The 12,503-nt window shown below is 46.4% G+C and overlaps 1 protein-coding gene across 1 annotated transcript in view; it reads left to right on the top strand.

Moving 5' to 3' along the window:
* Positions 1-4,559, top strand: part of LOC105816049 (DNA repair protein RAD50-like) — a 50,878-nt gene extending 46,319 nt beyond the window's left edge. The window contains exons 6-9 of the mRNA XM_012651365.1: positions 74-159; positions 673-815; positions 2,829-2,962; positions 4,188-4,559. Of these exons, the coding sequence (XP_012506819.1) occupies positions 74-159; positions 673-815; positions 2,829-2,962; positions 4,188-4,374 (550 nt within the window). The 3' untranslated portion in view covers positions 4,375-4,559. The remainder of the gene's footprint in view (positions 1-73; positions 160-672; positions 816-2,828; positions 2,963-4,187) is intronic.
* The last annotated feature ends 7,944 nt before the right edge of the window (positions 4,560-12,503 follow it).

Here is a 12,503-nt window from a genome sequence, read left to right as displayed (position 1 = left end):
TATTTATATGTTGTATATTTTAATATATATACGTTTCATATATATATAAAGTACCAGTGGTTTTCTCTTCCAGAGCAATAATGAAATTTCACAGTATGAAAATGGAAGAAATCAACAAAATTATTCGTGACCTTTGGCGAAGCACCTACCGTGGACAAGGTAATTGACCTGGTGTGTGACCAACACCCTTTCCAAGTCCCTGTCGTCATGCCAGTATTACCTCCCTGGACGCCTTTCTGAACGTCTCTTTGAGATTTTTCTAGGAATTCTTACCTTGACAACATCTTGTAGCAAGAAGAAAATGTAAAATTTTCTATTCCAAAGCCTGACAGGACTTGCGTATTTGGCTGCAGTAGACATTGTGTTTAGCTGATGACTTAACAGGTTCTGTTGAAGTGCAGATAGGGATAAACCGAAACGTGGTAAGAAGAAAACCATTTGGAGGAAACTCTTAGTAGAGGAACTAAGACAGGGTTGGGGCATCTGGGTTGCTTCTGGCCAGACCCGCGGGATCCTGAGTCTCCTAGCCAGGGAAACAGGCTCCAGACCAGCCATGGTTTCCCTGGTGATGTCAGCCTCACGCGCCATCTCTAGGCTTACTCGGTAGTGTTTGTAAATGACAGAAGGCTGCAGAGTGTCGGTTCCTCTGAAATATTCTTCTTTCTGTGTCAGATATTGAATACATAGAAATTCGGTCTGATGCCGATGAAAATGTATCAGCTGCTGATAAAAGGAGGAATTACAACTACCGGGTGGTGATGCTGAAGGGAGACACGGCCTTGGACATGCGAGGACGATGCAGCGCTGGACAGAAGGCAAGTGTCTCAGGCTCAGCTGCTGTCCTAACACTGTCCTAACGCCGACCACCCTTTCCTGCCACACAGGGACCTCCTAAGAGAGGGGCTTGAAGCCTTCCCACAGCACAGGCTAAACGTAGAATAAGGAGCTAAAGACCCTTCGTTGTTTCGTGGTACTCCTTATCAGAATAAGGTCACTGTATCATCAATTACAAAACACACCACCATTTTATGTGCCACCAGGAATGAAAAAATGCAGTTTATAACCATAAGATGCATTCAGATTTCAGAGAAGTCAAATGGGGCTGGGGGATATGTTTTAGAATCAGTGACATGATAGTATCAGCAAGCCAAGTCCTAGGTTGAGCCAATGAACCAGTCTAAATAAGAGAATCTCATTGAGAAAGTGGCCCTCTCAGGGGACTGAGTCCCCACCAGCACCTCAAGAGAGCCACGCCTGCTCTTGGGCCTGCAGCCCATCTGGAGGAAGGGTCTGCCGGAGTCGATGGCCTGGATGCCCGCCGGTGCCTCCGCCCCGTCACCACACACAGCCTACGCCGGGTGCGAAGCACAGAGCCAATCAGAAAGAGGAATCGAGTTTGAAAGAGTCAGGAAAATGGGGCCTGCATCTCTGAGGAGCAGGTGTCCAGGTCTGTGCCAAAGATGACCCAGATCTTGAGCTTTCTCTTTTCAGACTAAAGCAGATGATTACATCTGATGACACCTCTGGACCCCTGGTTTTCTTAACATCATAAAATCTTAAAAATGGACATGTTTCTGAGCTATTTGCATAGTTTTCAATTTTTGCTTAAACACGCACTATGTCTGTATGTACATGTCAGCTCAAGACAGCTGATACCAAATTTAAGGCTCTGCAGATTACTATCTAAATCATAGTCTACAACAGAGACAAACTTGTCATGTATAATCAGTATCTCTACTTTGGTGACTTTTAGTGGGCGTTATAAATGAGAAAATACAAAGATTGAAACATGGTCTCTTTGGGTTAAAAATACTTTCTGAGCAAAAGTAGATTTCCTATAGCTAATCTAAATTATGAAAATTAATTAGCAATAATTGCTTCCTTGGTGTGGAACAAATGGTTTGGTGGAGGTGGGCCTAACCCCGGCGTTGGCCGAGGCCCTAGAAGCCAGCCTGTGGGTGGGGGTGGAGCAGTGGGACGCAGGGGCAGGAGGGCGGTGCCCGTCCCTTCCCTCCGCGGGCCAGGCTGCCGCTCTGGCTCCTGCATTCTGCTGGCCTCCCCTGGGCATCAAAGAGAAGGTGTAAACTGTTCCGAAGTCAACAACTCTCTCTCTGATGCCCTCCCACTCACAGATTCAGGGAGAGAGGGGATTTACAGCTCACACAGAGTTTCTACTTCCCGGAATAGTCCTACACTCTTAATTCTGTGTCCCTTGTCCCCTCAAATGGCTTCAGTTGGGTCTGAGGGTTTTGGTGTTGGGTTTCTAGGAACATGAAAGTGCGTAAGAGTTCCGGTGACTTGGATCTCCCACAGGTGAGCTCACAACCACATTTCTACACGTACACCCTGATTCTTTGACCCGTGTCTCCCCCCTTAAAATTATACACACAAAACTGGGAGATTTAAAGGTGACTGTAAGAGAGAGAAAGTCTATGTAAGGCTCTGGAAAATGTGTCGAAATCTTTTAACAAATCTCATTTCATTATCAGGACAATGAAATAGCCAGGTCAAGAATTCAGGTTGTTATTCTTACACCTTCAGTCAGATAAATGGTAACGTGTGTCTGTTTAAAGCCTGGGATTTCAAGTATTTGTGTGTGGGGGCGGGGGGGGGGATCAGTGCAGTTTCGAGCTTTTTATTTCATTGGAAATAAAATTGGTGAGGGTTTGGTCACAGCGCCGGGCTTTCCCCGAGAGCAGCGACTTACCAAACACGTGACCCTGTGACATGTGCCCACCTTTCCCTTCTAAAGAGATGGTGCCGGGTCTGCTTAGCTGTCTGCCGTGAGGGGGTCTGTGTGTGCGTCTCACTGAGGGGCTGTTTTCCAGGTGTTGGCCTCACTCATCATCCGCCTGGCCCTGGCTGAGACATTCTGCCTCAACTGTGGCATCCTTGCCTTGGACGAACCAACAACAAACCTTGACCGAGAGAACATTGAATCTCTTGCACACGCTCTGGTTGAGTAAGTAGCTCACGTTTGAGGGCAGGGGTGCTAGTTTTTTGAGAATCCTGTGGGAGACACGCTCTTGCTGCGTCCAGCTGGTGCCGGGCCCTGGGCTTTACCTTTGATCATAATTCTTCAGAGCCCTGAGAAGGAACCAGGTGGTGAACAGCAGCCCCAGACACACCTGCGTCTCCCCAGGTGTGTTCACGGGGACAGTGACCGCAAGGGGTTCCTGGCTGGGTCTGGTTTTCCCATAAAGCCCTCAGAGGAACCGCGTGTCGTGCACAGGCGTCGGCGTGCCCTGCTGAGACAGCTGTAGGTGGCGGTGGTGAGCTCGGTGCTGTCTCGCGTGAGGAATGCAGAGCTGTCACTCAGAAAGCACGTTAGTGATCAAGTAGAAGCCAGAGAGGGTAGCGCTGCACACACCTTTTCGCCACACTCACCTGTGGTGGGCACAGACTCCACAGTGAGCCAGGCCTTGCTGAAGGAGGCACTCCTGGCTCCAGCGTGACAGCCGGGAGGAGGACAGAGCAGCCCTGGGCCTTCTTTCTCCAGCTGTCTCCGTCGTCCTCTTGGAGCAGCAGGGAAGGGCCAGTGCTTTTGCTGTCTCAGGTGCGTCCAGCTCTAGGCAAGGGATGCGTAAGTGGGTAGTTAAAGTCTTTCGGGTCTCAGTCTCATAGCTGGTTACCTCAGCATGTAAGTAATGAGCAAAAACGTTCCCAGAACACCCACTCAGGCCCCCGAGTGTCACGGTAGTGATGCATCTAGTGACTGGTAGTGGCAGAATTCTAAGTAGACCCAGCTCTTAGGAAGGCAGTGTTATTCCCCTTACCTGGAGTCGGTCTTTAGTCTTCTTACCAGTTCTCTCTTGAAGAAAATTTTAACAGGTCAGGAAAATTCAGGCAAAGGAGTGTCAGACTCCTCACCTTGAGCAGTTTAGGTATTAAGGAATACTCTAAAAAACATCTCTACCTGCTTTAGTAAGAACTTCTGATCTAAAAGAAACTAGTTCTTGTATTCTTAGCAGTCCCTGAGCCAGACCTAGGTGAGGAAGGAGGCCACGTAACCACTGTCTAGAGAGGAGACGGAGCCTACGTGGCTGGCCTGCTCCCCCCCCGCCCAAACCACTGACCTGAGTCGTCACGGCGTACGTCCACGTGTCTAACACGGTTCACGGGTTTTTTCAACTAAAAGAAAGGGTTGTGCTCTTTAGTAATAAAATGTTCTAAATATATTGTTTCAGGATAATAAAAAGTCGCTCACAGCAGCGTAACTTCCAGCTTCTGGTAATCACTCATGATGAAGATTTTGTGGAGCTTTTAGGACGTTCTGAATATGTGGAGAAATTCTACAGGATTAAGAAGAACATTGACCAGTGCTCAGAGATCGTGAAATGCAGCGTTAGCTCCCTGGGATCTTACGTTCATTGAAAAGAAACAGGTCCTCAGACAACTGCTCATTTCTGCTATCGAATATGTTCTTTAAAAGTAACTTTGTGTCTAGGATTTTGAATAATTGTTTCACATGCAATTTGCTGTTTTCCGAGTCCCCTGAATTTCATCCTCCTCCAGGCCTGTGGGGTTCAACAGCAGCACTGTTGAGAGACATTCTCAGAGCCTTGAACATCTATGGTTTGGGTATTAAAAAAATACATCAGTATTAAAAATACATCAGTATTAAATGTTACCTCTGAATTTACTTCCTTGCATGTGGTTCAAAAAAACTGAGTTATCAGTGAGTATTTATTAATATCTGAAGATGACCAGAAATGATTAGGTTTTAATATCTGACTCTGCTCTTAACTTTGTAAATCCATGCAAATGCCCTCTCTCTGAGCCTTGGTTTCCTCAACTAAAATTTGAAGTAGTTGACTGGGGTCTCAGGGTTTGGCAGGAGCCGTAAATCACGTAACTCAGCACCCGCCTTCCCTCCCCACACGGCCCTGCCCGTCATTCCAACTGGGGCTCTCGCAGCCAAGCAAACTCCCCGCCGTGCGCGTCCGCCTGTGGAAAGCCCCGACCAAGAATGAGGCTTCTCCTCAACCGAGGCCTGATCCGCCCATAATGAAGAAATCTGTGCCTACCTGTCCTCCGTGTCCCTCCTGGGTACCATCTTGGCCTCGCCGTCAGTCCTGATGGCGCTCCCAGCGTGCGCTCCGGCGCAGAGGCAAGACCTGCTCCCAGTGGGGTCCAACCAGATCTGGAAGAACAGGCCTGTCATTGTCCCTTCATTTCCAGTAGAAACCCAGTCACACTCTCTCCTGGAATTGCTAGCTGGTATCTTGAATCCTTTTGCGAGCATTCCACACAGGATGCAACAAAGTCACACACTGGGGGTTGCCATTTGTGGAATTTCGTCACTCAGGACCATGTGAGTCTCGATTCAGTCACGTGGCAGTTCCGTGCCATCTGTAGATTGATGAGCACACTGTCTAGACAGCCTCTCTCACCCAAGGTTCAGGAGAGAATTAAACCCTAAGAGCCTTAGGTAGCTGAACTAGGCTAAACAGTGGCCCCCAAAGACATCCAGGTCCTAATTCCTGGAACCTGTGAATGAATGTTGCCGTATGTGGCAAAGGGGACTTTGCCGATGTGATTAAAACTAGGGATCGGGAGATTGTTCCGGTGAGTCCCAGATGTAATCGCGAGCATCGTGATGAGGGAGACAGAGGCAGGACCGCGGGGGAGGAAGCAGCGCGTTGCTGGGTGCCGACCAGAGACGCACTCGGAGGATGGGGGAAGGGCCGTGAGCCAAGGAGCACAGGCAACCACTGGAACCCGAGAAAGGCAAAGACACAGTCTCCCCTCAGCCTCCAGGAAGAGCCAGCCCTGCTGACACCTGGCCTTGAGTTCACTGAAAACGATTTTGGACCCTGGCCAAAAATTTGTGTTGTTGTAAGCTGCTGAGTTAAAGGTAATTTATCACACAGCGGGAGGAAATGAACACACCACCCTTTGTATCTAATCAATTTCCATGCATCTAAAATGATACCAGTTACGTACCATTCTTGATAGAATTTTGAGAAAATTACTGAAATCATTTTCTGTGTCCTGTGGCTCACGTGAAGGGACCTGGTCGTGAAAGCCCCTCGCCAGCCCCAGAGCAAAAAGCCGAGCGGCAGAGCCAGCACCACGGCCCTCCTTGCAGCGAGGTTCCGTCGTCCGCTACGCGGTTTTAAGCATCAGTCATCCCTTTAGCTTGATAAACTAAAATCACTGATCTTCCAAATTAGCATAATCCTGACAAAAGTATCAAGAGAAAAAACAGCAGACCAGTCTCAGATTACAGATCAGGAATTCCTAAATTAGGACCAAATCAATTCTAGTCACATATTGAACATACACAATAACCAAGGTATTTTTATCCCCAAAATGCAAGAATGTTTCAGAAAATGATCTGTTCATAAATCACTACAGTAAAGCCAAAGGGGAAAAATTCCAATAGACACCTAGCAACTACATTTGGTAAAATTCAACATCTAGTTTTAGCAAACTCTTAATTTTACAAAGAATACTTTCCTAATGTTACCTGTCATCAAATCAAAATTAAACGGTTACTTTAATAGCAAAAGATAAAACTAAATATTAAAACCAGTTACCTTCTATCAACATGTTTCTGAAAGCTGTTAGTCATTGCAACAAATAACAAGCCAGCACAAGATAATATATCGGCAGTGAAACAAAATTACCATTTACAAATTAAAACACTTGCCAGTTTCAAATCTGGTTTCCCCAAGTATGTGGCTTCCCTCGCAGCCCTTTGCAGATCGGCTGCTTTCACCTCCAAGAGGTCAGTGGCCTAGAGGTTCGACAGGTCCTCTTCTGCATTAAATTTCCCTGCTCCCTGCACTCGGAGTGCGTCGGCCTCACGGTGTGGGGCTCTGGGTGAGCCAGGCTGCCTCGGCTGAGATCCTGACACCACCACTCACGAGCTGTGGGACCCTGAGCAAGTTAGTGATATTTATCCTGTTTTGCTTCTGTTTCTTTTTCTGTAGAAGTGGGTAAAATGGTACCAAGCTTGTAGGACTGTTGTGAAAATTAAATGACTCTATCTTTACAAACTGCTTAGAGCTGCTTGGCACGAAGTAAGGACTATGGTTTGTTCAAGAACATTCCTATCGTCAGGTCACTCTTTCTCGCGGCAGCTTCCCGACCCCCGGCCTGGTCACTCCCCCTTTCTCGTCCAAAATTTCAGCTCCCCATTCGGCATCACTCCGATACTGATCTCATAATCATTGGTGATTTCAGCACCAAACGACGGTCTGACAGACCCCCCGGCCTCTCTGCTCCTGGTTCTCTCGTCCAGCGAGAAGACACTCGCTCCACGGTCCTGCTCTAGAGCCCGGTCCTCTTAGTAACAGTGACTGCGACCCTGCAGAATCTCGGTTTTGAGCATCTCACTCTCCGACAACACCCCGGTACCCTTACGGTTCACTCCCGGGTCTGCAACCCCAGCCATACTTTGACCCTCACCACGGTTGCAATCCACCGATGCTACCGCTCGTTCACGGTTTTTTCCCTCCTGGCTGGACTTGTCTCTCCTCCAGCTTAAACTCCATGGCCCATGGTTCTGTCATCCTCCACTGCACGGCCCCGCCCTGTCCTCAGACCCCCGGCAGCTGTTTCCCCCGCAGCTGCCCTGCCCCCGTCGCCATGCCCGAGTGCTCGCACCGAGCCTGCTCCTCTTCCTTCTCTGCTCTTGCGTATTTGATGATCTCGTCCGGTTTCTTAGCTTTCAAATTACTGTCTTAGTTTGGGTTCTCCCAGAAGCAGAACCTGAAACGGCGCTTCAAGTGAAAGTGATGAGTAGGGAATCGGGGGTTGTGCAGAAGGGGAAGGCAGCCCCTGGGGGGTTTGCCGTCAAGCCAAACGCCACAGTGGGTGACTGGAGCTTAATCCCACCGGGACCCTCTGGGGAATGTGGCAAACCATATGCCTCAAGTCGCCCCACTTGGGGGACAAGAGACGGGGCATCTACACACCACCTTCCCAGCGTTACCGTCTGAGGGCTGTTCCAGCACGTTAGTTACTGGTTTGCCGTGTGCACCGGCAGCAGCTGGCCGTTGGCAGGAGCGCTTTGGCGGTTCCTAGGATACAGGCAGGGCCCTGACGGCTCTTGTAACAACCATCTCGATGCCGATGGCTCCCAGAGGTTTGTCTCCAGCCCAGATCTCTTCTAAACTCTAACTCACATTCGGCTGCCTGTGGACAACTCAATGTCGATCTGCACTTAAATACCCAGTAGACATCGGAAACCTAAAACGACCAAAACCAATCTTGCTCCCAGAACCTGCATCTCCTGTAGCTTTCAGTTGATGGCAGCTGCATTCTTTCAGCTGCTCAGGCAAAAGTCGTGGCATTACCCTCGACTCTTTGCATCACACCCCACATCGAATCCATCGGTTTCATACCGTGGGTTCAACTTGCAAAACACATCCAGGAACTGCCCGTGCCTCCCCACCTGAACCACGGCTGCTCTGGGCCAACCCACTTCCATCTATGACCTGAACGGCGCGAGTAACTGCCTGACTGCTCTCACGATTTAGGCTGCAGCCAGTGATCTTTTTAAAGGGTAAATCAAGTAAATGTGTTTCTCACAGGGATACGGGTTAGCCATTCTGAAACTACTTTATGTATGTTCTAAAATCAAACAAATACATGTAGATAATACAAACTGAGTGTGCCATTGTTGGGAAAAGATGTTTGCGTATCAGAAAAGGGGACAGGCAATAAAAAGAACCCTGTTTGAATTGGTTGGTTGAATCCAAAAGATCAGTATAAATTTACAGTTTTAATATGTAAAGGATTTCTACTTCCATAAGGGGGGAGTAAAGACCCCTAAAAATCTGCTCCTCCATAAAAGCAATAAGACTTGCCAAAAATGTCAACATCAACTCTTCAGGAACTTGACTTTTAGTTAATTTTTTTCAGAAACTAACTAAAGGCTAGCAACAAGCTGAAGCGTGTTTATTAAAGGAAAACAGCCGAGTCTCTGCAGAAGCAGCCAGTGGCGTTTTAACTTGCCCTAGTTCCACTCCCTTCTCCCTGGTTCCGTAGTAGCCCTCTGAGTACCGTGTCTGTGAAAAACAGCAGCCTGGTAACCACAGGAGGGGGCAGATGGATTTAGAGCTCCCCCAAATTTCCATCGCCAGAGGACTGCCACTATTTGACTTATCCGGCAGCTCACTGAAAAGGTCTGTTCTCGGCACCTGATTCAGAGTCACTCTGCAAACAGCCCTCCCTGCAGGGCCAGCAGTGGCAGATGGTTGGCACTGTGGCTGCCTGAGGCAGGTGTTACCGTTGGGGCTAACAAGAGGCTGAGCAAAAAGCTGAAAAGGAAAAACTGAGGCAGATGTCTGTGGGAGCACTGATAAGCTTGACCACATCCCTGGCAATCTACAAGTCCCTGTGCAGGGCTGTGTGCACGCCCAGGAGAGACCCGAGACGCCCTAAGCTCTCAGCCCTGGCCAGTCCTGAGCCTCTACTCATGCAGGAAGTGAGGGTGAAGGCACAGTTGTAAACTGCCTGCTGGAGACATGATTTGACAAGCAGACGCACACTCAACAATAACTAGAAAACTATTGGCTCAAAGCATTAAAGGAAGTCGCTGTCCAAACATTAGCTCACCGCTAGGTTGAGTAGAGACTTCGCAGTAACCAAATGTGACAAAGAATACAGAATTGACAAAATTAGTCCAGGAAAGTCACAGAACAAACCAACAACGACAAACGGCAACAAACCCTGGGGAAGAGGTAATCTGAATGCCAGAATTGATACGTTATTTAAAATGTTCAATTTACAGCAAACTGTAAGACATGCAAAGAAACAGAATTATATGGCCCATACACAGCAATTTTTAAAAAACAGTCAATAGAAACTATCCCTGAGGAAGCCCAGTCTTTATTAGGCAAATACTTTAAATATCGGCTATTATAAATATGTTCAAGGAACTAATGGAAACCATGTCTAAAGAATTAAGGGAAATTATGTGAATGATATTTCACTAAACATAGACTATCATCAAGGAGTTGGACATCATAAGAAAGAACCAAACAGAAATTCTGGAGTTGAATTCAAATCAAACAGCAGATTTGAACTAACAGAAGAAAGAATCAGTGAATTCGAAGACAGGTCAATTGAGATCATCGAGTCTGAGGAACAGGAAGAAAAATGAAGAGTTTCAAAGACCTGAAAGACACTAGCGACTGGACCAAAATACCAAGCATAGCAACCATGATGAAAATCCCAGAAGGTGCAAAAAGAGAGAAAGGAGCAGAAAGAATATTTGAAGAAATAATGGCCAAAAATTTCCCAAATTTTATTAAAACATTAATCTTCGTATCTAAGCAGTGGAATGAACTCCAAGTAGGATACACTCAAAGAGATTGACACTCAGATACATCATAGTCAAATTGCTGAAAAGCAGCGATTTCTTCAAAGGAACAACATAAAGCAGCAAAGGACCCTCCATAAACTGAGGGCCGACTTCTCAGAAGCAGAGTGGAGGCCGGCAGGCAGCGAGTGATACGCGAAAAGCGCGGAAGGAGAACGACTCAACCGAGAACTGTATGCCCAGCAAAACTACCCTTCAAACACAAGAGAAACGATGGCAGTTTCTGTCTCATGAACCAAATAAACCAAAACTGAGATAATTTGTCTCCGGCAGACCTGCCCTACAGAAAATATAAAAGGAGAATCCTTTAGAATGAAATGAAAGGAAACTGGACTCAAATATACGTGAAGAAACACAGAGCACCAGTAAAGGTAAATACACAGGTAATATGAAAGGATAAATGTATTTCGGTTTGTAACTCTTGTCCTTAGATTTAAAAGACAACTGCATTAAGAAATAATGTTAACACTGTTGACGGACTTACAGTGTATAAAGATGTAATACGGCGATACTATAAAGGAGGGGGAGGGAACGAGCTATGTATGAGCTTTTGAAATAGAAATTAAATTGATATTCATCTCAGTTGTTAATTTGTAATCCCTAGGGCCACCACTATGAAAATAACTCAAAAAAACTACAGTAAAAGACATAAGGGAATTAAAATGGGACACTAGAAAATATCTGACACAAAAGAAAGCAATGATGGAGGACTAAGGGGGAAAAAGCGTAAGACAGAAAACAAGTGGCAAAACGGCAGACGTAATCCTGTATCAGCAGGAATTTCAGTAAGTGCAAATGAACTAAACAGGCTGACCAAAAAGCAGACCGGCAAATTGGATTAAAAACATCCTCTGACCAGGTGCACTGGCTGGTCAGATCCCAGCACTTCGGGAGGCTAAGGGAGGAGGGTTGTTTGCAGCCAGGAGTTTGAGACCAGACTGGGCGACAGGGTGAGACCCCGTCTCTAAAAAAAGCAAACATCATCCAGCTGTATTATATAGACATATATATGTACATGTGCGAGAGACCGCTTTAAATTCAAACACGCAAATAAGTTAACAATGGAAAGAGAAATACCATGGAAACGGTGCCCATAAATGCGGGGGTGGCTGTGTCTATGCTCTATCAGCCAGAACAGATTTTAAGACAAAAATTGTTACTAAAGACAGAAAAGGACATTTTCTAATGATGAAAAGGTGACTCCATCACAAATACAAAACAATTATAAAGCTGTATGTACCCAACTACCGATGTAAGTATGAACGCAAATATATGAGGCAGAAACCGACAGAACTGCAGGAAGAAACAGGCAATTCCGCACTGACAGCCGGGCTGGGGGGACCCCGACACCAGCCTTCAATAATGGCGGAAATAACGGAACGAAAGAGGGGACGTCGCTACCGGCCTTAACGAGGTTGAAAAATACACTGAGCAGCAGTACCCAACAATCCAGAGAACCTAGACTAAACTAACAAGCTCCTAGAAAGATACAAGCTCCTAAAACTGGCTCAAGAAGAAAGAGAAAATCTGAACAGACCTATAACAAGGAAAGATATTACATTAGTAATTAAAAAATAAAAACTTCCTACAAAGAAAAGCTCAGGCCTAGCGACTTCACTGGTGATTTCTGTCAAACATTTAAAGATTAACGCCAACCTTTTTCAAACTCTTCCAGAAATACAAAAGGAGGAAACACTACTCGTCCCACTCTACAAGGTCAAGATTACGCTGATAACAAAAGCAAAGATACCACGGAAAGGAAACTACACAGCAGTGTTCCTCATGAAAACAGACGCTAACATTCTCAACAAAACACCGGCAAACTGAATCCGGCAATATATGAAAAAGTATTATATACTAAAAGCACAGGCAACAAAAGAAAGCACAGGTAACCGGGACTACATCAGAATTTAAAGCTTCTGTGCATCGAAGGACACAATCGGCAGAGTAGAAAGGCAGCCTGCAGGGCGGGGGGAAATGTTTGCAAATCGTATGTCTGATAAGGGGTTGATATCCGGAATAAAGAACTTTTACAGCGATTTTTAAGAACCTGATTTAAAAATGGGCAGAGGACTTGAATAGACATTTCATTAAAGAAGGTATAAAAATGGCCAATAAGGACATGAAAAGATGTTCAGCATCATTAAGCATTAGGAAAATTCAAGTC

This window comes from Propithecus coquereli, unplaced genomic scaffold, assembly GCF_000956105.1.
Source record: "Propithecus coquereli isolate 6110/MARCELLA unplaced genomic scaffold, Pcoq_1.0 Scaffold353, whole genome shotgun sequence".
NCBI lineage: Eukaryota > Metazoa > Chordata > Mammalia > Primates > Indriidae > Propithecus > Propithecus coquereli.
Note: the sequence above shows the minus strand (reverse complement) of the source record. Positions and strands in the feature narration are given on the sequence as shown.